This window comes from Camarhynchus parvulus, chromosome 3 (assembly GCF_901933205.1).
Source record: "Camarhynchus parvulus chromosome 3, STF_HiC, whole genome shotgun sequence".
Taxonomy (NCBI): Eukaryota; Metazoa; Chordata; class Aves; order Passeriformes; family Thraupidae; genus Camarhynchus; species Camarhynchus parvulus.
The window spans coordinates 49,149,768-49,170,351 of NC_044573.1; the positions used below are offsets into that span (position 1 = coordinate 49,149,768).

Sequence of the window (20,584 nt, forward strand, 5' to 3'; positions counted from 1 at the left end):
TGTGCCTAAGGCTGGGCACAACATGGTGCAGCCAGCATGATTACAGGCATTTCACTGAACCCCTTTGCCCTACATTTTTTTCCAATTTTTTTGTTTGGTTGTTTTTTTTCCCCCCTAAAAGTAACTGCTTTCAAGTGCTGGTAATTTGTTTTCGCAGGAATTGCAAGGTGAGAGCATTCTCTGTAAAAATATTTATTTTAAAATATTTTTTCTTTTTATTTATTTAAAAAAAAAGATTATAACCTCACAACAATCATATTTTACACAAGAGGTGTATGATTAATGTCATAATCATTTATATCACATCTGGAGACTGTTATAAATAACATTTAATGAATAAATTGTTAAACTGTGATGGTTCCAAAAACTTCAAAACATTAAGACATGCCTGTTCCCCTGAGCCTATCACTCTCTTTAGCAAAATAAACAAGATTTTGCACTTTTGAATATTTTGGAAAATTACTTTCAGTCTTCCATTTCTACATGAAGTCCCCACTGTTCCTTGAACTGCAGGAGATACATTTCTTGGTCCTCAGGTGATTCACCAGATACCCCTTTGTCATAAAGTCTGAGCAAAATTCCATCTTGGTTGGGATCATCATACTTGAATATTCCTTCACACATGTGATTTTCAACACTGGACAAAGTGGGAATATATAGTCTTCCACAGTCAGGATCCCAGTCAACTAATATGGTCTGCACACCTTCTTTCTCTGTGAGGCCCTGTGTGGGTTTTTCCAGCTGATGATAGGATGTCTGCCCAGACTTTTCAGTATCCAGGTCCATGAAGTCAATATGGGTCTCACTTGGCAATTCATCTGCTGCGTCAACCACCTTCAAATCAAGTTCCTCTGTTTTCTGTCCCAAACAAAGGTGTGCTACTTGTATCTCTAGCTGGGGGGAATACGGCTGTCCTGTTTCCACATCAACCAAGTCCCCCAAAGCAACCTGTGGCTCACCCTGTAGCCCCCCAGGGGCAGAAAACTCCTCTTGAAGCTTCTGACCAGGACCGAAGCCCTCAGTCCTTACATCATGCTCATACTCTACAACCTCTGCATTTTTATCTCTCCAAGTATTCTGTGTTCCAGACCGGCCATGAGATGCCCAGTTTCCAGTCTGGTTCCCTTCCACTAAAGTATATTCTTTGAGTGAAATCTCTTCACATGAAAAATCAAGCAAGTATTTTGCTTTCAGCACCTGTTCAGAAGGCAAATCCCTCCCTTCAGTGTCATTGTAAACAGTGTTATAACAGGGACTTTGCCTTTCCGACAGACGTCTGGATTCCTCACAGTCATCCCCATCAACAGTGATAAGGTTGAGCACTATTTTTTCACTTGGTATGAAAACCCATTCCTTGCATTTGTCAGTGTACTGCCACACCTGGAAAGTAAGAAATATTTTGAGTGAAGTATAATAAAAACACCATCTTGCTGCTTCTTATACTACCTTATATTTTTAAAATATAGTGCTAGGTTAGATCTTATTAGGAGGTTATTTCAACTTAGGAAAGAAGAAAGTTCATAATATAAACATTCAAGAGCGTCAATATGGTCTCCTTTTTTTATTCTACCTAATGTAAAACTATATTATGATCAGTTTTTATATCCCTTTCCTCCTCTTCCACATGTCAAAATAATGGTTAGAGCAATTCTGTCAAATACAGGTTTTGTTTCCAAACCAGCATAAACTCTCATGACTTTGGAGAAAACATCAGTCTTTGTTCTTGGACCAAGGATTACTGAATCCATTCCACTCCTTTTAACCAGTGAAGAGAAAATGTAGTCACAACCAGTTCCCACAATCTGTGTCAGGTAACATGTTCATGTACAACTTACAGAGAATAAAATAATACCAGGTTTCCTTTCAGAGAGGGAGCTAGCTACACATCAGGCTGAAGCACAGTGTACAGAGCCTACACTGCGCAGTCTGCCACAGGCTGCTTTTATGAATCTGTGCAAAATCATCAGATTAAACCATAGGGATCTTTCTGAAATGAGTAAATTTTTTGACAGGAATCAACATTGTGTGGACACTGGTGGAGTGAATAGGAAAAACAACCAGAAGTTGCATTTCAGTGCTTTCAAGCTTGAATAGAAGACTAAGACCACTAATCGATGTACCAAGTAGGTACATCTGAAAGGTCGCACAGGTCAGAAATGCTGGACCAAACAGTTTATTCCATGACCCCCCTGCCACAAAGGATGCCCATGTGGAACAGTCTGTATGTTGGGAAAGCCAGGGAGCATCATTAAAATACCAGGTCTATATTCACTTGTTCCCTTAACATTGACTGAATCCAGGGGTGGAGAAATCAAACTGAAGCTCCATGATGGTCATTAAAAAGTGCAATGAACATTAAAAAATTCCCAACATTCAAATTACATTTTTATTAGAGAAGAAAACTCCTGGAGTTAGGAGTTTAGTCTGATACTGATTGGGAATTTTTCACTAAGTAGCCCTTCATGCTCTTGGACTCTAAAGAGCTGTGTCCTGTTAGGTCCTCAAGAGACCAAGCTATCTCCTCATACCCTGACCTGCATCCCAGGAACAAAACATAAACTACAAGACAGAAAGAGATCTTTTTACTAAGGCCTGTAGTTACAAGGGACAATAGTTTTTAAATGAAAGAGGGTTCATTTAGACTGAATATAAGGAATTAATTCTTTACTGTGACTGTGGTGAGGCACTGGAATATGTTTCCCAAGAAGCTGTGGATGCCCCATAAGTGCTCAAAGGCAGGTTGGATGGAGCTTTAAGCAACCTGATCTAGGGGCAGATGTCCTCGCCCATGTCAGAATGGTTGAACTAGATACCTTTGAAGGCCCCTACAAACCCAAACCACTCTGTGATTCCACGGTGCTGTAATACAACCAGTGCCTCCTCAAGTGCAGGAGGTATATCTGTGCACATCTGAACACACTGCAGCAGTGGCTGCTCCAATCCTTCTGAGCCCTTCTGAACTCACAGTCCCTCTGTGAAGATTTCTCCTGTCACCTCTGCACTTCTCTAATCTTCCTCGGCAAGATCAGCATGTTGAAACCAACTCCCTTGTATCTCCCATCCCACGGTGTCACGCAGATTGGATTAACATTGAAGTCTGCATTCATTATTATAATTGCATGTTTATGGTTGAGCAACTTGCTTAAAGATACCTGTGAGAAAGTTCTATTGAGCTCATGAGCTGGAAACCAGTAACATTTCATAGACTTCAAGTATTCTATCTAAAAATCAACAAATTTTGCAGCACTAAGAAATTTGAGAACATTTTTTTGCAAAAAGTGTATTTGGGCTGTCTAAATAACAGAACGTGTTTATACATTTTTGGGTGTTAGGAAATGGTACAGTATTCCAAAGTATTCTAGAAATCCTGGTTAAATTACCTGTATGATGCATATGTGCTAAATCCTTCACAATCACAATTAAGTGGAAAAATCTGGTAATACCCAGTAATAGTCCAAGTAGACATCATGGTGTTTCTGTACTGCTTAATTGCCTTCCCTTCTTGTTTCTGAATTCAACAAATTAATAACTTTTGCCCACTTTACACAGTGCTTCATCTTAGATAAATTTACAGAGTTCTGACACCCTGACAGACCTAGTGCACCTCAGACCTTGCTTAAGGCAATGACTTTTCCAAAACCAACAGCTCTGTTCTGATCATTGCAAACTTGAGTTATTACTCTGTTTTTCTTGCATTTAATAACCCTTGATGTGGCTTTCTGCTCTTGATCTCAGTGGCAACTAGAGCTTTTATTTGGAGCTAGCCACAGGTTCCTCCAAGCCTGCTTGGAACCCTGGAAAACACATAGCTCTGCTGGGGTGCCGAGGTTGGCAGTGACCTCCTGCAACAAAAGACACTTACCAGGTTTGTTGGATGTTTTTGTTTGTGGATGTGGATATACTTGTGCACCCAATAGCACGCCACAGAAGTAAAAAGGAGAGCCAGCATGGTAGGCATAATAAATGCAAATGTGATTGTTATAGTCTCATCTTCTGTTTTATCTGTTAATAAAACAAAAGTTTTCATTGTAACAAACAACTTGTTAAGGTATGTGAGCAGTAATGTGTGCATCCACCCCACTGCATTTTGGATACAGAATGCAAATGGTTTTAGATAAACAAGGAATTTGCAGAAAATGAAAAAAATTCTACATTTGAGCTACAGGACAATTATTATTATTGTCTAAATGATAAATTAAATTCTATAAAGAAGTAACAACATATCCCTTAGGTTCTCCTGTTGCTAACTTCAGAATGACCCAGCTCTGCTACCCCCAAACCATATTCAAGGAGGAAAAATATTCTCCATACATCAAAACTCAAAGAATGCAGGTAATTTTCTTCAGAGGTACTGATGTACCTTCCAGTCAGTCCCAGCTATGCTTTATCAGAGGCAAAGTTTTCATTGGTACAAGTGCACAGAGGAGGGAAAAACCATGCTAATTATCACTCTCAAAATGGATACATAAAAAAGTCACAAACCATGTTATTTTCTAACTTCCATCTTCTTTTTTTTTTATTTTGAGACCTCATACATACCTTTCAGTGTAGTAATGCACTGTTCTTTGGAAAAGCCACTGTCCAAAACTGGTGTGGGGACATGTATCCGTGCACTGACACAATAAGCTGTTCCAGGTTCTAACCAGGGCACAACCAAGGTGTTGTTGCTGATGGAGAAGAACCACTGGAAGACATTAAAAATATTTTCCCCCCTTTAACTCCTGAGCTACAGAAAGGTCATGAATATACACATTATCTAGAAAGGTTGATACTCTAAGAGCTGCCAGCTGCATCCTTTTCCTCCAAATGCAATTAACATTCAAGTTACTTGTTAAGTCACTTTCCCTCTGATTATTTTCTCTTCCAATCAAAAATTCTTGTATCACACTGAACAATTTCGTGCTTCATATGCAGCAGGACCATTGGCCAGTACTGGCTCACATTCCTGTGGTGATATTGCATCACTCCAGCCCTTTTCTCACACACACCCATGACAGGCACATGGTATGGTTCCACAAAATATTTCAAACTGGGATGTTCTGGAAAAGTCAGGAGCCTTAGGATAACAGAATTTATGTAGACCTTGGAGTCCAAAGTAAAGTTATTGCTATATTTCCTGCACCTTTGTGAAAAAAAAGTCAACAACCAGCCAAACAAACAAACACAACCAACCAAACCACCAAACCACATTTGTCTACTACACGTTTGCTAATCTTGGCATTTCAAGAAGCACAGAGCACTGATTTAACAGCAGCAGTCCCACAGCCTTGTCAAAGCTTACCCGCTTCTTTGTTTTTTTGTTGAGGACAGACACATTGTACTGTAGGCCAGGGAACACTTGGAGCAGAGATATGGATTCTTCCTCAGGACTTCTCTTCCACTTCTCAGGAGCAGTCAAAACGATTGAAATAGATCTGTCAGTAGAAGATACACTTACCACGGGTGGATCTATTTTAGCTGGAAAAATGAACATGTACAAAAAGCAGTCAAATTCAGCAGAGGCACACTGGTTTGACCAGTTTAATCAAATTGATCATATTACATTTTTGCAATAATTAGAGGAGTCTAAGTAGAGCTTTGAAAAATTTATTTATATTGGTAGAAAACTATTTGATCAGATAACTAAGAGGATTTTTACAGTAAGAAAGTGAACATTGACTTGGAATTTTGCCAAGGAATCCCTGGGACTTTACAGGATAAACAACCTTGAAACTCAATTTACTAAAATAGGCCGAATTGCCAATATGTTCTTAGATTATCTGGCACAGATAAGAAATATTGGGCTCTAGAGTATGCTTGCTGATTGGTTTGATAAAGCCTTTTCAAAATCAGAGTCATTTATACTGTCAATGTGCCACGCATTTTATTTGCCTTGAGTAAGGCTTTACCATAGCATTAAAAAGAATATACCAGACTATATATATATCTATATCTCCAAATTCTGATTTTATTATTTCAATTACTTCTGTCAAAAGCAGAATATAAGAATAAATGTGAAACAACTGAAAAAAATGCAACTTCATGCTAAATTAAAATATTATACACTGTGAAGGCATGTGCAGTCTGAGCACACATTGTTAATCAAGGCCATCGAACATCTGGCTATGTACTTAGCTCTCCTTACTGTCTGTTAGAGGGTTGAATCGTGTGGTCTCCATCCAGTCAGAGCATGCCCCATTTAGGAATGCTTTAACACTTGCATAGTATTGTTCTTCGTAGTCAGAGGTCTCACCGGAGAGGTCACACCATGTTCTGTTTATATTCCTGCATTCTGGCTTTCTAATCCATTTGCCAACACCGTATCTACATTGAAAAGAAAGAGAAAGGAGCTGTACAAAAGCTATTTCCACTATATTAGTCACATCATAATACAATTTTCTCTGTTTCAATATGGCTGATAAAACAGTTTCCATGTTTCACAGAAATCTGAAAATTCAAGGAATCCCAGCTTCAGCTGAGATGAAACACAATACTTCCACAAGTTTTTAATGAAAAAGAAATTAGAATAGGCCTTATCCAGAAGAAGCCAGGTGAAACTAATTGGGATGCTAGTGATACCAATCTAAGTCAAGCTTTGCCTGTGCAGACCAGAGATCTCTCAACATCAGTCTCCACAGCTTTAGCAAAAATTCTAAACACACAATAACAGAGACAGGATAACTATCTATATGGAAACAAAGAGTCTGGTCAGAATGGTCAGTGACTCATCCTCCAGTATGGACACAGATGATGCTCAGGGTCTCCAAGACGAATGACAGAAGATTACGCATTCCTGCCTGATCCCTCATTTTCTAGTTTAAAAGAAAGACTCAACTGGAACACAATGAACTTCAAAACCCTTCTAGCTGCAAAAAAGATCATATATCTGCTACCAACAATGCCTCAGTACTGACCAGCTCTTATACATTGGTAGAACAAACCAAGATTTCCTTGGAAAATTCCTCTTGGGATTTGCTCAGATGTTTCTGCTCCTTAAATTCACATTAAGAATTCCCCCTTTGGCTACTAATTAGTAAAGATCTGTGACAGCTTCTGCCAGATCACTCACCAGCATTTTCCTATTCAAGGCCTTGCTCTCCTGGGTGGGCAGAGGCACCTGAGTGTTTTTGTGCTTGGTGTCAAAGATGGCCATACCTCTGACTACATACTCCTCATGGACCAGCTGGCCCTTCAGAGTCAGTGCAGCCAGTTCTCTCTGAACATTTTACCTCCCATACAAGTCCTGGCTTCCACCAAGGACAGGGTTAATTTCTTGCAGTAACCATGAGGGGGTGGAGCCCAGAGCTGCGTGGGCATGGCCAAAACCCCAATGCTATTTGATGCTCTCTTTCATCAATGCTAGGGCACAGGAGAAGGACTCCCTCTCCATTCCAAGAAGAAAGGTGTTCCTTTCCCATGCAGGAAGTATGGCAGATGGACCAGTGTTGGTAACACTGGTCCTGACCAGAGGGAACTGTTTGGGTGGCATGGCTGCAGTCGGGTCGAGCTCTGCACTCTCTCTTTTGTACATTTTTATCATTAATATTGCTGCTGTCACTGCTCATTGCCTTATCTCATTGCTGTTTCCAGTAAATGGTTTTTATCTCGATGTGTGATCTTTGCCTTTTGTGCTTCCAGCTGGAGGTGGAGGGGAAGCAAATGGCACCATGGTTTTTTTTAGCAGAACTTCTGTTGTCATCTCATTGCAGGGGTTCCACGCTGTTGTCTCCTTATCGCAAAAGTTTCACATCTTCTTGGTGTTTCTTACAGGCAGCTCCTCAGAGCACTGACTTTTTCTCCTTCACAAAGCAGCCAAGTAACTCCAGTTCCCTTCTCAACCAGCCACCCCACTCTTTTATAGCACTCTTCTTCTCATTGGTTACAGCTGTGGCCTGTTAAAGTCAGGTCTGTTCCTAATCTTTGATAATTGGCCCAGCTGCAACTCCTTAGGGGTAATATTACTTCCTGCACTATCTTTATTTTCTTATATTCTATCCCTCTACAAACTTCTGAATTGGAGAACACCATTCCTAAACCATGACAATAATTATCATTCACTCTGTAACTGCTGAGCTCTCTTAAATTACAGGAAACTTCTAGAGACCAACATTCATTTCACTGTTCTGGAAATGTTCCTAGATTGAGGGAAGTGTAAATGTTAGAAGTAAAGATTGGGAGCATTACATAATCTGTGACAATAGTGCTACACCTATTTAGAAGCCAAACTTCTGTCACGGCCCCTCAGAATGACACAGTGCTCTTTCAGTGGGAATAAAGGAAATGGAGTCTGGTTCTCATGCACATTCCTTGATACCCTACTAAGGCACAGATCTTGACAATCTAAGGGCCTGATTCCAACCACAATACTTGGTTTTGTACAATGCTTGGTAACATCAGTGGATTTTCTCCTAGAGAGGCTTGCTGGACCAGAATAAATCTGGGGGAGTGGGTCTGTCAGGAAAGAGCAATGACACACTGGGTATTATTAATATCGATTGAATCATACATCATCATATCCATTTAAGTATGTACAGAGGATGTATGCAGACAGATACCAGTCTACAGCACAGTTGTTCTTCATCCTTCTCTCTCATTTTAGGAGGAACGCCTCTGAAAGCTTCCATAGTATTAGAATGTTGCTTCCTACACTTCTTTCATAGGAAGAATATTTCCTTATACATTTTTAACCTTAGTGTGAAGTAAACAGTGCCAGAAGCAGAAATTAAAAAACACACTGCTTAAGTCTAGCTCACACTTTAGTTCTTTCTTTACTTTATATCAGCAATACTTTCCATGAAGCTGAGTTTTCTTTTTAAATTATTATTTAAAATGCTAAAATAAAAGTCAGTGGGAGATAAAATAAACAAGCCAACTTACACTGCATATTTCACCTTGTAGAGTACTCCATCACCTGTGCCTTCTGGTGCTGACCAGTGAAGGACATTCTTCATATTTACAGATTCAAAACGGACATTCCTAGGGTTGGGCAAAGAACAATACAACTCTCCTGAGAAAGAAAATAAGAAAGGAACAACATGCACTAAGAATCAGTAAATGCATATACTCCCAAAGTAGCCAACACAGTTATTTTAAAAAAGTTCTCTTTTTTAGCATTCAAAGCATAATGTGGTTGGCTGTGGGAAATCAAATTTTTTACAAGTGTCCCCACCTAGTGCAGTCTCAAATTCCATCTTTATGAGTGTGTTTTTTCTCTAGCAAAAATGGCTTTGCCATTTATGACAGGCATGGAAATATTCAGGGACTGGAAGCTAAAACTAGAAAAGCCTGGCCTAGAAGAGACACACATTTTTAAAATTACAACTGTATTTGAATATCACAGAAAACTTAACACTGAAAATTTTGAAAATATCCTTAATACTTTACTAGAATCTTCTTGTAGCTGAGTGGATTTTTAAAGGGCAAACCAGGCATTTTAGAAAAAGACACACAGAACGTACTGCAAACACAGCTTTACAAACTGAAGTATGACTTTACTCTGGAGAATTGGACTGGACGATCACAACAGCCCCAGTGTCATTTGACCATCCCTTTTGATTCTCCAGAAAGTCAAAAGCAAACATCTACTGCAAGGTCACACATCTAACTTGCTGTTCATTGCACCAGCTTTTGAAATAAATAAATAGGCAAATTTTGGTATCCTAAGAAACAGTTTCAGATCTTTCTGATACCCACCTCTAATCTAATAAATATCATGAAGGTGCCCACATTGCTAAATTGCTTGCAAAAGGAAGCCGGTGGGCCCAGGGGAAGAGTCCCAAGTTCAAGGTCATGACTCAAGCCTCAGCTACTGCCACGCTCTGGGGGGAGCAACCCTGAGAGAAGCCCTGAAGCTGCCACTGCTGGGAAGGAGCTTCCCATTGCATGCAGCCACAAGAGCATAATAGGGAAGAGAAAAAACGACTCTGTGGTTTTTCAGGACTTTTCAAAACCCTTTAATCTCCTTTTCCAGGAATGCAATTCTAGTTCTTGAGATAACAAAATGAGGCAAAGAAAATGGGAAATAAAATAAACCTGTTCAAATGAATAGTCCTTAAACTGTTACTTCTGTAAGCAGACCTTAGGGTATTTTTGTAGTAGATTTTGCTATTACTAGAGCAATAGTGTTCATCCTCCTGTATACATAACTATAGTTGCTTTTGTAAGCAAAAGTCACCACATTTTCCTGATTAACGTGCAGACTTCTATCTGTCTTTGGGCCAAACAGTAGAAGATTTTTTCTCTTCCATTCATTTATTAAAACAATCTCGTTGCAGTTCTGTAGAGACCTACTACTTCCAACTGTTTCAGTGCAAACTCTGGTTTTGCAAGCCTCTAACATTCATCTGTATCTTCAGATCACAACACTGATCATCTAAGGTATTTCTAATGCTGCTCTCTTTTATCTTTAGCACTTAGACAGCATTCAGTGGCTTCCATTTTCTAGTCAGAGAACAAGTTTTTTCAGGTATAGTCCTTAGGGCAAGCTTATCTATTTACAAAAAGTAGAAAGTCCCATTTCCTTGGCACTTGGATGCAGAAATGTCCCATGACAGTCAGCCTGTAAGACCTCAAACTATAGGCTTGGTAGCAACATAAAAAAAGTTCCAGGATGCCAGGGGATATAAAAGCAGCAATAGGAATTCTCCAAGAGTTTGCCTTATTCTAACACTTGCTTCCAAGTGGGAGATACAGAATCTAGAAAATCAAAGGTTCTCATTTCACCTAAATAAATGTCCTCTGCAATAGCTTTAAGTGAATCCAAATGTAAAGATGAAGCTGACCAAGAGAGCTGAGGAAGTTGTTTGCCTGTACCTTTCCATATTTGTCCACCCTTATTTTAAAAGATTTGTATTCCTCAAGCACATTTTAAAGTAGTAAGAGTCAGTAAGAGTGAGTTTGGCTGTTACATTAAAATATTTTTCAACTATTAACATGTGAAACTGGCTCTTTGACATTTTTAATTTATTTTTTTAAATTTTAATTTCTCTCCTCCCACTGTGGTTTCTGCTGTGGTAAATGAAGTTTCAAAACACAAACACTGACTGCAGCAGAGGAGCCAATCTCAGCATGCAGAAGCCACAGATTATATCTTTACAAGATCTAAAGCATTACAACACTGCTGGTGTGCTCCCACCTACCCCAGCTCAGTGAGATTTGGAATGGAAGGCAAAGGGACTGAGACCGTTAACTTTCCATGAGATGCAAAAACAGAGATTTGGTTTCTATTTCTGGTTTTGCCCCTTTACTAAAAGGCTCCTGCCCTTACAATAAATTGTGCAAGTTAGTTATACCACAATTCTGCATGTGTAAACAAGAATAAAGCTACCATACTCCCCTATGTCTCCAGGAAGAGTTAAGAATAAAGCCCTTCATATCTATTTGGTGATTGATAGTATCAGGAGGCATGTGTAGAGAATAGATCGTACATAGAGCTTGAATGTTCCACGGTTACCAGTCAGGAAAGAATTCAAGTATATGCAACAGTTGCATGTCTCAGTCTTTTAACCTGTCTTCAGTCTTTTAGTTTCTAGTCTTTAAACACATTACATCCAGTCATATTCTGATTTTATTTCAATTTATCAGGATTCATGGCATGGGTGTCACATAGAGCATTTTCAGTTTGTACTGGCCTAAGAGCAGAAATCAGTCACCCATGTTGCTTTGCCAGTTTTAGTCTGCCAGAGTGATTGCTAGCCAGGGCTGCCATTCACTTTCCATTTCACTTTTTGTTTTAATAGCTAAATCACCTCATTAAATCATTGAATGGAAAAAAATGAAACCCTTATTACTGTCTTTGGAAAGGCTGTAAATCAAACCTTGAGTAATATCATTGTTTACATCTTCACGACTGACACCTGGACTGGAAATAAAGTAATAATACAGGCTTGCAAACTTCACCACTAGGAACAGCCAGGTCCTGTTCTTAGAACAAGCTATAGTGAGACTCTCCAAAACAGACGTGACTTAGCCTGAAAACACCTTTGCATGTGAGTGAAAAACCCCACTGACGTCAGTGACATTACTCACATGAGTAAAAGTCTGCATGGCAGGTGCTCCATCTTCTCTTTATGAAATCACCAGCCAGGTTTAAAAACCTGGTCAGTTTCAATCACATAGAGCTCCCTGCCAAGTACATGCCTTGCTCAAGTCAGTACTGTTCAAAGCTCAGTTCTGGTTACAGCCACATCTATCTACACACATGCACAGACACATACATACAGACACAAGGATAAACACACACAAATTCCATGTGACAACCATTGCCCATTTAGTGCATCTGTGTTTTACCTGCTAGGAGGTCCTCCTGCCTGTCTTGGTGACAAACACCTGTGTTTAATGGCAGTGCTGCGGAACAAATACAGCTGCAGCTACACATGTCCTCTGGCTCTAAACAGATTTTTTAGCTTTGCACTTCAGTTGGGTAACCCAGCAACTGCAAAGCATAAAAATATATAAATATAGAAAAATTTAGATTATTTTTTCTGTGCAGTGGCAAAAATTTTGGGGTGGGGAGAAGGCAGAGGACCCACTGAAAGCCGACCTATAGGTATCCAGGTGCCTCCTGTGTGACCACTGTTGTTCACTGTAGCCCTCTCAAGCAGAGTGATCATCTGCTGTATTTTACTGTGGCATGGCACAGAGGTGCAAACACCAAATTATCCAATCAAATACAGCAACACAGAAGATCACAGAACCTTCCAGACAACTGCAGGATACAATTTAAAACAGTGAGTGATGTGGAAAGCATTGAGATAGAAAGATGAGCCTTACTGCAACAGTCTTGCTACCCACAGCAGTAAAAGCCTCCCTTACAGTCATCTCAGAATTCAAAAGAGGAACTGCTTTTCTGACAATGGCAGAGACTTTGGCTTCAACTGTGGTCATATTTTCTTATATAAAAGTGGTCCTTGGGAGCACCTCCGATGGAAGGGAAATCTTGGTGCTGGGCGCTGAATTTGTGGGCATCACTGCAGCTGTGCCTTGGCATTTGCAGCTGCTGCTTCAAGGCCATGGATTGAACTCCCACTTACACACCTCAGAGAGGGGACAGCCTTTCAAACAGGTTGAGTCCCTGATTTTCCTTTTCCCACTGGTAGCTTAGACCCACCATTGAAGCATCAAGCAATTAAGGATCACTCTAGGATACACTGCTTTTGGCAAAGAATGCTCTAAGGTACTGCCCTTTCTTTAGTCTTTCAGTTCAACTTTGGGCAACTTCCACCATATTCCTATGACATCTTGTTCGCTCTTCCCATGCTGTTGCTCTTCATTTTTTGAGGCATTTTTTCTCTTTTCTTTCTCCAGCTCATCTGTTTTGATCATTGTGTTGTTCTTGGTGAAAAACAGTCCCTCATATGTATAGCTAACTATAAAAAGAAAAATAAAAATGGTCATAGTCAGAGCAAATGTCCATTTAGCATCAGTGTCCCTCACAAGCAGAGTGTTGGGGCTGACTTTTCTGGCACATCTCCAGCTCCAGGCAAGTCAGTACTGGCCATGCAGGAATGCAAGGGAGTGCACCAAGGGGTAAACAGGAGGACTGAGCCAAAACGGGAGATCATAAGTTACACAGAGAAAGGGAAACCCAGCAAAGCCAGGGATATGCTTTAGCCAACTTATTACTTACTCATCATCTTAGCAACAATTTAAACAAATGAGTAAACTTGTTAAAAATTAAGCCATCCTGAAAGTTTTTCTCTGCACAGAGTCTTTTTGACTCAAGCTCAGCAGACCAAATAATGAGGAAGAGAAGAAAGAGCCGGAGGAGGATGAGGAGGAGGAGAGGTACATAGGAGCCTTTACACCTCAGCTGCCTTTCTCCTGGTGGGTTGCTGGAGCTGTGGTGTTGCAGGGTGTGATGTCAGGTTAATGAAACCCTCTGACTTGAGCGGTACTGGTGGGAATGTGGGGAGGAGCACAGAGGTGATTTCCTGTTCAAGTCATAGCAGCACTCGAGAGCTAACCACAAAGCACACTCTGCTCTCCCACAAGAGGAGCCCACCACTCCCATCACAGCCTCTTCAGAGGGGGCACGGGGAAGAAGGACAGGGACAGAAAGGCAAACAAGACTGCATGAAAACAAGGTGGTGGGGCAGATGGAAAAACTTGAGAGAAGAGGTGGGGAAAGATGGGAGAAGGATGTGACTGGGGCATGTAGGGTTTGTTTTTCAAGAAATGGGGAGGCTGCCATTGGAAACAGGTGAGACTGACGAGGTAATTTCGTCAGAGTGTGAGTGGAAATACAGCCAGAAGAACAGCAGATACAGAAGTGGGACTGAAGCTGTGGCTTGCCCTGACAGGCTCTCCTCCTCCACATGAAGCCTTGCCATTATTTATCCAAACCATGCCCTAACTTACCAAAAACACTCCTAAAGAGAATATTGGTCAAAGGACATTTCAGACTCAGTCCAGAGATACCCAGTATCACAAAGGAGGAGAAAGTATTCCCAGTCCATTGAAGGTTTGTTAGGAGACAGCTGGAGAGGACCATGGCAGGTGACACCCATTCCTTTTTGCTACCATGTATGAAATAAAATAAACCGAACTTTCTTTCCACTGAGTTGAAAGTTTGCAAGTACAAGAGCAGAGCTCCCACCACCTTCCCCATGCCCTGCTGCAAACACCTTTGCTTGATGCACTCCAGCAGGCAAAAGTTATTGTAGGTATGTTTTCTATTAATTCTGTGTGACCAATACTGGCTAAAACAAGCAAACAAGGTGAGTGAAATTCAAGGTGGGCTTTTATTAAATTAGTCACAGCCCTTTCAAGTCTTTCAGAGCTGTAATCTGACAGAGGTGTTTTGCGTTTGATGGTTCCAGTGTGGTTCTTTTTGTTTTGTTTTTTAATTTAAAATGGAAAGAGGTTTTTTAAGTTTGGCATACAAAACCATTTTTTGTCAAAAAGAACTACATTAATTTTAAAAACCCAGTGGTGACAATGCCATGATATGGTAGCTGTTTTTTAAAACACATGCTTTGAAATTATTTGAAATACTGAAAATTGCCTGTTTAGCGTTTAATGTAGAAGTTTTTCTTTTCTACCTTGAGCATGTTTAGCACTACCAATTTATTATTGCTTAGATCAATCACATTGAACAGCCAAAAAAATGCAAGCTTAGTTAGAATACCTCTGACATCTTACATTTGTTTTTCAAAGTATCCAGGAGTTAAGCTTTCTATTTGAAATATTGTAAAAATGATGCTCTGTGACAGTTATCAGCCAAATTGCTATACACCATATTTTGGTACACTCCTAATCCATCTTTACATAAAATATCTATCTTTTACATATAAACTGAACCAAAATTATGTCTGGCTTTCATCATTCAGCACTGACTAACTGCTATTAGGCAACAACAGTCCAATTAGAACTAACAGCATTATATTTATTGCCTAACAGATGTTGCTCCTTGCTCTGTGACCTACTGATGGCTTTTCTAGAAAAGGATTTTGCTTTTCTTGGGAGTCAAAACAATTTTAATTAGTGAAATCCACAATTCTGAATCCACATTTTGCCTTGGACAGGAGATTGAATGCAACATTGATGGGGGAAGAGTACTTGCCCTTCTTTATGATGGAAAGGTAATCCTAAGAAGATGAAAGTTGAACACCTTCTGCACCTGAGATCTGAGAGGAAGGACCAACAATCCCTGAAAGCTTGTAATGCCTCACCTCTCACAGGCAATGCCTCTGGGAAGGAACTGTTTGCAGAGAACTCCTGGGGCACCCCTCCACTGGTGCAAGACTGAACAGAAATGTGGTGCCTCTAAGCAATATCCCAAGTTACTGGCACATCAAGTACAAAGAAAAGAGCTGTATGTCATTTTAAATTCTATCTAGGGATAGTCCTGAGTTCCAAAGTTCAGGTGCTTACAGAATTGAGCTTCTTAAAATGCAGGAGCTCTTATTTGTCTCATAAAGGGTGGCTTTTCTCTCTCTTACTTGCAGATAAGCCACAAAACTTCTCAGGGAGAACTCAATCAGAAGAAATCTGTACAAGCCAAAACTACAAAACCAAACATAAACAGGAACTACACGCACACACACAAATGACTTGAGTTATCCTAACCACTTGCTTCTCTTGGAATTAAGACTATAAAGGTCACTAGACAACAAGAGCCACAGAAAGGTTCACAGTGGTGAACCTGAGTGCTTGCACTGGGAACTGCAGTGCACATCTAAGTTTGGGGCTTTAATCACAAATGCCAACAGTGTTGGAAGTGTCTCTGTGGAATGAACTGCCCCCTTTAACCATTTCCATCTTTAATTGTCAAGCAATAAGAATTTGAGGAATCACACACAAAGCCAAGAACTAGGGCTAGATCTCAGTGTTGTCTAGAATAGCCTGGCGTGAGATTGGAAGCTGGAGATGAGAAGGTAAGGATAAGCCTTTCAGCTATATCAACATGACACTCCTTCATATACTTCACTTCTCCTTATTCCAATATCCATTTTTATTTATTTTTATGTTACATTTACTCCTCTTTCCTTCACAGTACTGAGAGCAAGGAAATATTGTGCAAAACCACCAAGATCAACCCCTCCATATACTTCCGCTCTTATTACTGAAGGTTTATGCTCTCTCTGGTAAGCACACAGATTATCACCAACACACATGTATTTCAATCCTGCAAAGTATATAGACATGTTATACAATATATATGTTATACAAAATACCATATGCACAAAATTTTCAAGCCAAGAGTTCAAAAAAACATTCTATTTTACAATTTCCCCCCACTGCTTTTCCTAAATCTAGCCTTTTATTCTGTATTTCCCAGAACAACTTCAAAAGAGATGTTTTGTACATTCTAGTACAGTTCTAGTAACTGTGAAAGAAACACATACAAATTTGTTTAAAGGGAGGCCTGAAGCTGCTTTTCAAACTATTTATTAGTAAAAATACGACAAAGTGAAATATGAAGGATGCAAATTAATTCAGGTGTGTCAATGCAGAACAAGCAACTTACACTGCTATTTGAAAACATGAAAAAGGGAAACTTTCAAGGTTGCATCATATGAAATGTAGTTGATATAGCCACATATCAGCTCCAGGGGGATCTAAGGCTGGATGTATGCTAGCAAGGACTGCAACCCAGTATAAGCAGTTCTGTTAGATTAAAATGTTTATACTGAGAAAACCTTGTCTACATTATATACATTTCAGGTTTTTGCATTTTAACATTGGACCTGCTGTACTTTCACCAGATACATTCATGAAGCACATCTGCAATGGCAGCTTCATCCAGAAGAAACTGAATTCCAAGACTGTGTCACAATACAGACAAAAATACAACAAGAAAAATTATTGAGATTTGCTTCAAAATCACATATCTTACCTGAATGAAAATAGTAAAATATGCCTTAAATAAATCAAAATGCTTCTAGTTTTGCAGTACAGCATTAAGGCTCATTTTCCTTTCCTCAGAATAAGGATACACTGCAGTGGCAAATGCATTCTTTCTTCTGTATGGATCTACAAGAGAGAGACTGGACTCTACAGGCCAAGGATTGCAAGGTTTCTCTAACTGCAGAAGCACGTGGTTAGGGAAACCTCCCATAAAAGCAAGCAGAAGGATTTAGGATGAAGCTTGGTAAGTTAATAGACTAGTATTCTACCATTTAGAAAATTCAAGCTGTTCCTTCATATCCTCATCAGTTCCTCACAAAAATTGCTAAACACTTCCATGTGGTAAAGAGAAACGTATTTAAACATGCTTGAACATTTCGTGATCCCAGTGATTTAAAAAAAAATCCATTTTATTTTGCATTTTCTGCACTTTATTTGTTCTACAGTACAGATTTTTAAATGGTTAAGTGAAACCATTCATAAAAAACCCCAATTGCAATGACAAGTGAAATTGTTATCCTTGCTCAAATAGTCTGTTGGTAGCAGGGCCTGAAAACAGTTAGAAAATGCTGGAACAGTAGGTGTAATCCAGAAAGGGTAAAATCATACCCACTAACACATCACAGTGAAAACAAAAGTTGTTTTGCAAAGGTCAAGCTATAATTTAGCATTTAAATGCTGCTGCTGAGGAGTTCAGAAAGTTACTTGACAAGAGATCCCAAGGAGACAGGCACAGAACAGACCCCATAAGATGTAAGAATCTGAGTCTGCAGAGTCCTGCTGTAAAAGTGCTTTACGCGGCACTTGGGTCCTGGTTTCTTCTGTTGGAACAAAGAATCCAAAGGGGACTCCTCTACCTATCACTTCACTTCAGAGAAAGCACACAAGCACTGCTATGACAGTTCTACACTTCACTTAATTTCTCTGTTATTAGAAAAATACTGCTAACATTTACTGACATTCATGGTCTCACATGAAAAAGGTGAATATGGAAGCTCTAAGCCTTCAGTGAAAGGCACAGCTCTCCCTTCCCTGCTAGTATTGCTGACTGTCAACAAATCCCTGCAATCACATCCACGTAAAACCTCAGGAATGTGCAAACAGATTCCCTTCTGCCTTGAGCAACCACTAGACAAAAGCAGCATAACCCCCTGGACATTTTTCTAAACTTTCTTTGGAATCAAAACCAGTACTAAACACATTTTAAAGTTTTTTTAAAAGGGTAAATGAATGCCAGCTGTACAGATTTTCCACATCATTTGCACTGATGACCATCAGACTTAAATAAAATGAAAATTATGTGGTCAATTACTTAAAAAGAAGCTGGCATTGGTACCTCTGAAAGCAACTCAGAATCACTGATGCATATTGGAGTAGTTTATCAAAAGAGTTAGCTGGGACACAGTACTTAGTGGTGCTTGAAGGCATTCAGGGTGTGGAGAGCTCTCCTCACTACCTTCCAGCTCTCACAAGATCAGAAAGTTTTGCTGTGAAGTTAAGCAGGACCAGACTCTGCATTTGTGCATTGAGTTTTGGAGGCAACAATTGCAGCAGAGAACAAAAGCAGAAAGGCAGAGTAGGTTTCTTAGAAGATCTGCTAATCCCTCCCTGCCTTGCTCCGTTTCTTAACCAGAGATACATTAAAAAAGAGAAATAAGGTATGATTTTAACAGCAGCAGGGGACTCCCCCTGCACACACGGTCCAGGCTATAGTTTATAAGCTCATTCCCACTCAGTAACATTCTTGTCCATGCCGAGACAGTTTGCTCTTTGAGCTGCTCCCACAGCCCACTCCAGCCGCCACCTTTTTTGCTCCCTCCGTCACTCGTGCTTGGTGCCCCCATATGATACAGTCAACAGGTGGAAGACAGGACTTGGAGCCACTCCCGAGTGTAGCCCACGAGCTGAGTGAGTATCGCTGCCAAAACCCCACCCTGACTTTTTAATCTAGCTCTTGACTGCTCAGTTAGACTCCTGAGGGTGGTGGCTGTCAAACAGAAAAGAGCCTACAAACACCAAAGGTATTTGGGGGATTACCCAAACGCGTATAATAACTATCTCAAGAGCACGCTATCAACTTAAAAGGTGACAGCAAAATCAATGCAGAGCTTCGTAAAACCTAATTCCAGCGAAAAGGAAAAGATGAAGCAACATTACAGAAATAGCCAACTCTCCTCCTCCAGCCAAAACCACGAGCGCCAAAGGCACGGCTGTCTGGGGCGGACGGGAGCTGAGGGAGCAGAGTCCCGGCTCGCACTCCCAGCCGGGCAGGGATGCTGCTCCCCGGGCACTCACCTGTGCGCGCCGCGGGGCTCGGCGGCAGCAGCAGCGGCAGCAGCGACAGCAGCGACAGCGCCAGCAGCCCGGCGCCCATCGGGGCCGCATCTCCCGGCCCGGGGCGCCCCTTCGCGCCGCGCAGGGGGCGGGCAGGGCCGGCGGACAGGACAGGACAGGACAGGTGGGAGGAGGAAGGAGGAGCCGGGCGGGCGGTGCCGCTCCCGCGGGGCCGTGCGGACGGGACGGGCGGGGAGGAGCTGCGGGACGCGGGGAGCGCCCCGTGACGCTGCCGTGACCGCGTCGTGCCGCCCCGACGCTGTCTCCAAGCTGCGGGGTGATTCCTCCTGCATCCCTCAGTGCTTTCACTGATGAATAACTCTCCCTCGAAACCACCGTAAGACGTGAGTGGGATGCTCTTGCACACCCCCTTGTTTCTTTTCTTAGAGGAAGCTGAAGGCTAACGTGGTACATCACTGAGTGTTCAGAGACACGATTTCCCCCACTACTTCGCATTTAATTGTGTGTTTGAAGATGGAAAGAGGCTATGGAGTGTCCATTCTTGGAGACGCTCAAAATCCATCTGACAGAGCTGAGCATCCTGTTCCACCTGACCCCGGTTGGAGTAGGGGGGCTGCAGAGGCACATTCCCACCTCAGCATTCCTGGACTCGTGAGAAATAACACGGTTTTGCTGTGAACAGAGCTCTCGCTGAGTGAGTGTGGAGCTGCTCAGTGCAGCTCAGAGCAGGAGGTGAGGGGACCTGAAAGTGTGCACGCTGTGCTCGTGGGGTGCTACAGACTGAGTACTTGGGGAGGCTCTGGCAGCGGGAGGTGCTGAGACATCAGCCCTTCTTCCCTTAGCTGGACCCCTGCCAGCTCCTTTCCTGCCAAACAACCTGATTTGCTGTCCTCCCACTTAACGTTCCCTTCAAGTTTACCTTCTCCATCTTGGCAAACTTTTGCCAGTTTTAGTTCTCTTA

General features: G+C 41.2%; 1 protein-coding gene across 2 annotated transcripts; it reads right to left on the bottom strand.

Annotated features, from left to right (window-relative positions):
- Positions 1–358: 358 nt before the first annotated feature.
- IL20RA (interleukin 20 receptor subunit alpha) lies at positions 359–19,810 on the bottom strand. Of its 2 annotated transcripts, none has more exons than XM_030945886.1 (7): positions 19,624–19,810; positions 8,857–8,986; positions 6,125–6,303; positions 5,282–5,457; positions 4,540–4,684; positions 3,863–4,002; positions 359–1,380 (listed from the first exon to the last, which is right to left on the bottom strand). In XM_030945886.1, the coding sequence occupies exons 1-7, from the start codon at positions 19,700–19,702 to the stop codon at positions 466–468; spliced, it is 1,764 nt and encodes a 587-aa protein (XP_030801746.1). In that variant the 5' UTR covers positions 19,703–19,810; the 3' UTR covers positions 359–465. The 2 variants fall into 2 exon arrangements, with proteins under 2 accessions (XP_030801746.1, XP_030801747.1); XM_030945887.1 differs by having other exon boundaries at positions 8,857–8,955; positions 19,624–19,724.
- Positions 19,811–20,584: the final 774 nt, after the last annotated feature.

What these genes read in the sequence shown, in the direction of transcription:
- IL20RA (XM_030945886.1), bottom strand. Translation starts at nt 19,702, where the DNA reads ATGGGCGCCGGGCTGCTGGCGCTGTCGCTGCTGTCGCTGCTGCCGCTG. An exon ending in ATTCAACCCTCTAACAGACA is followed by an intron (nt 5,458 to 6,124) that starts GTAAGGAGAGCT and finishes TCATTTTTCCAG; the next exon opens with CTAAAATAGATCCACCCGTG. An exon ending in AAAAACATCCAACAAACCTG is followed by an intron (nt 1,381 to 3,862) that starts GTAAGTGTCTTT and finishes CTTACTTTCCAG; the next exon opens with GTGTGGCAGTACACTGACAA.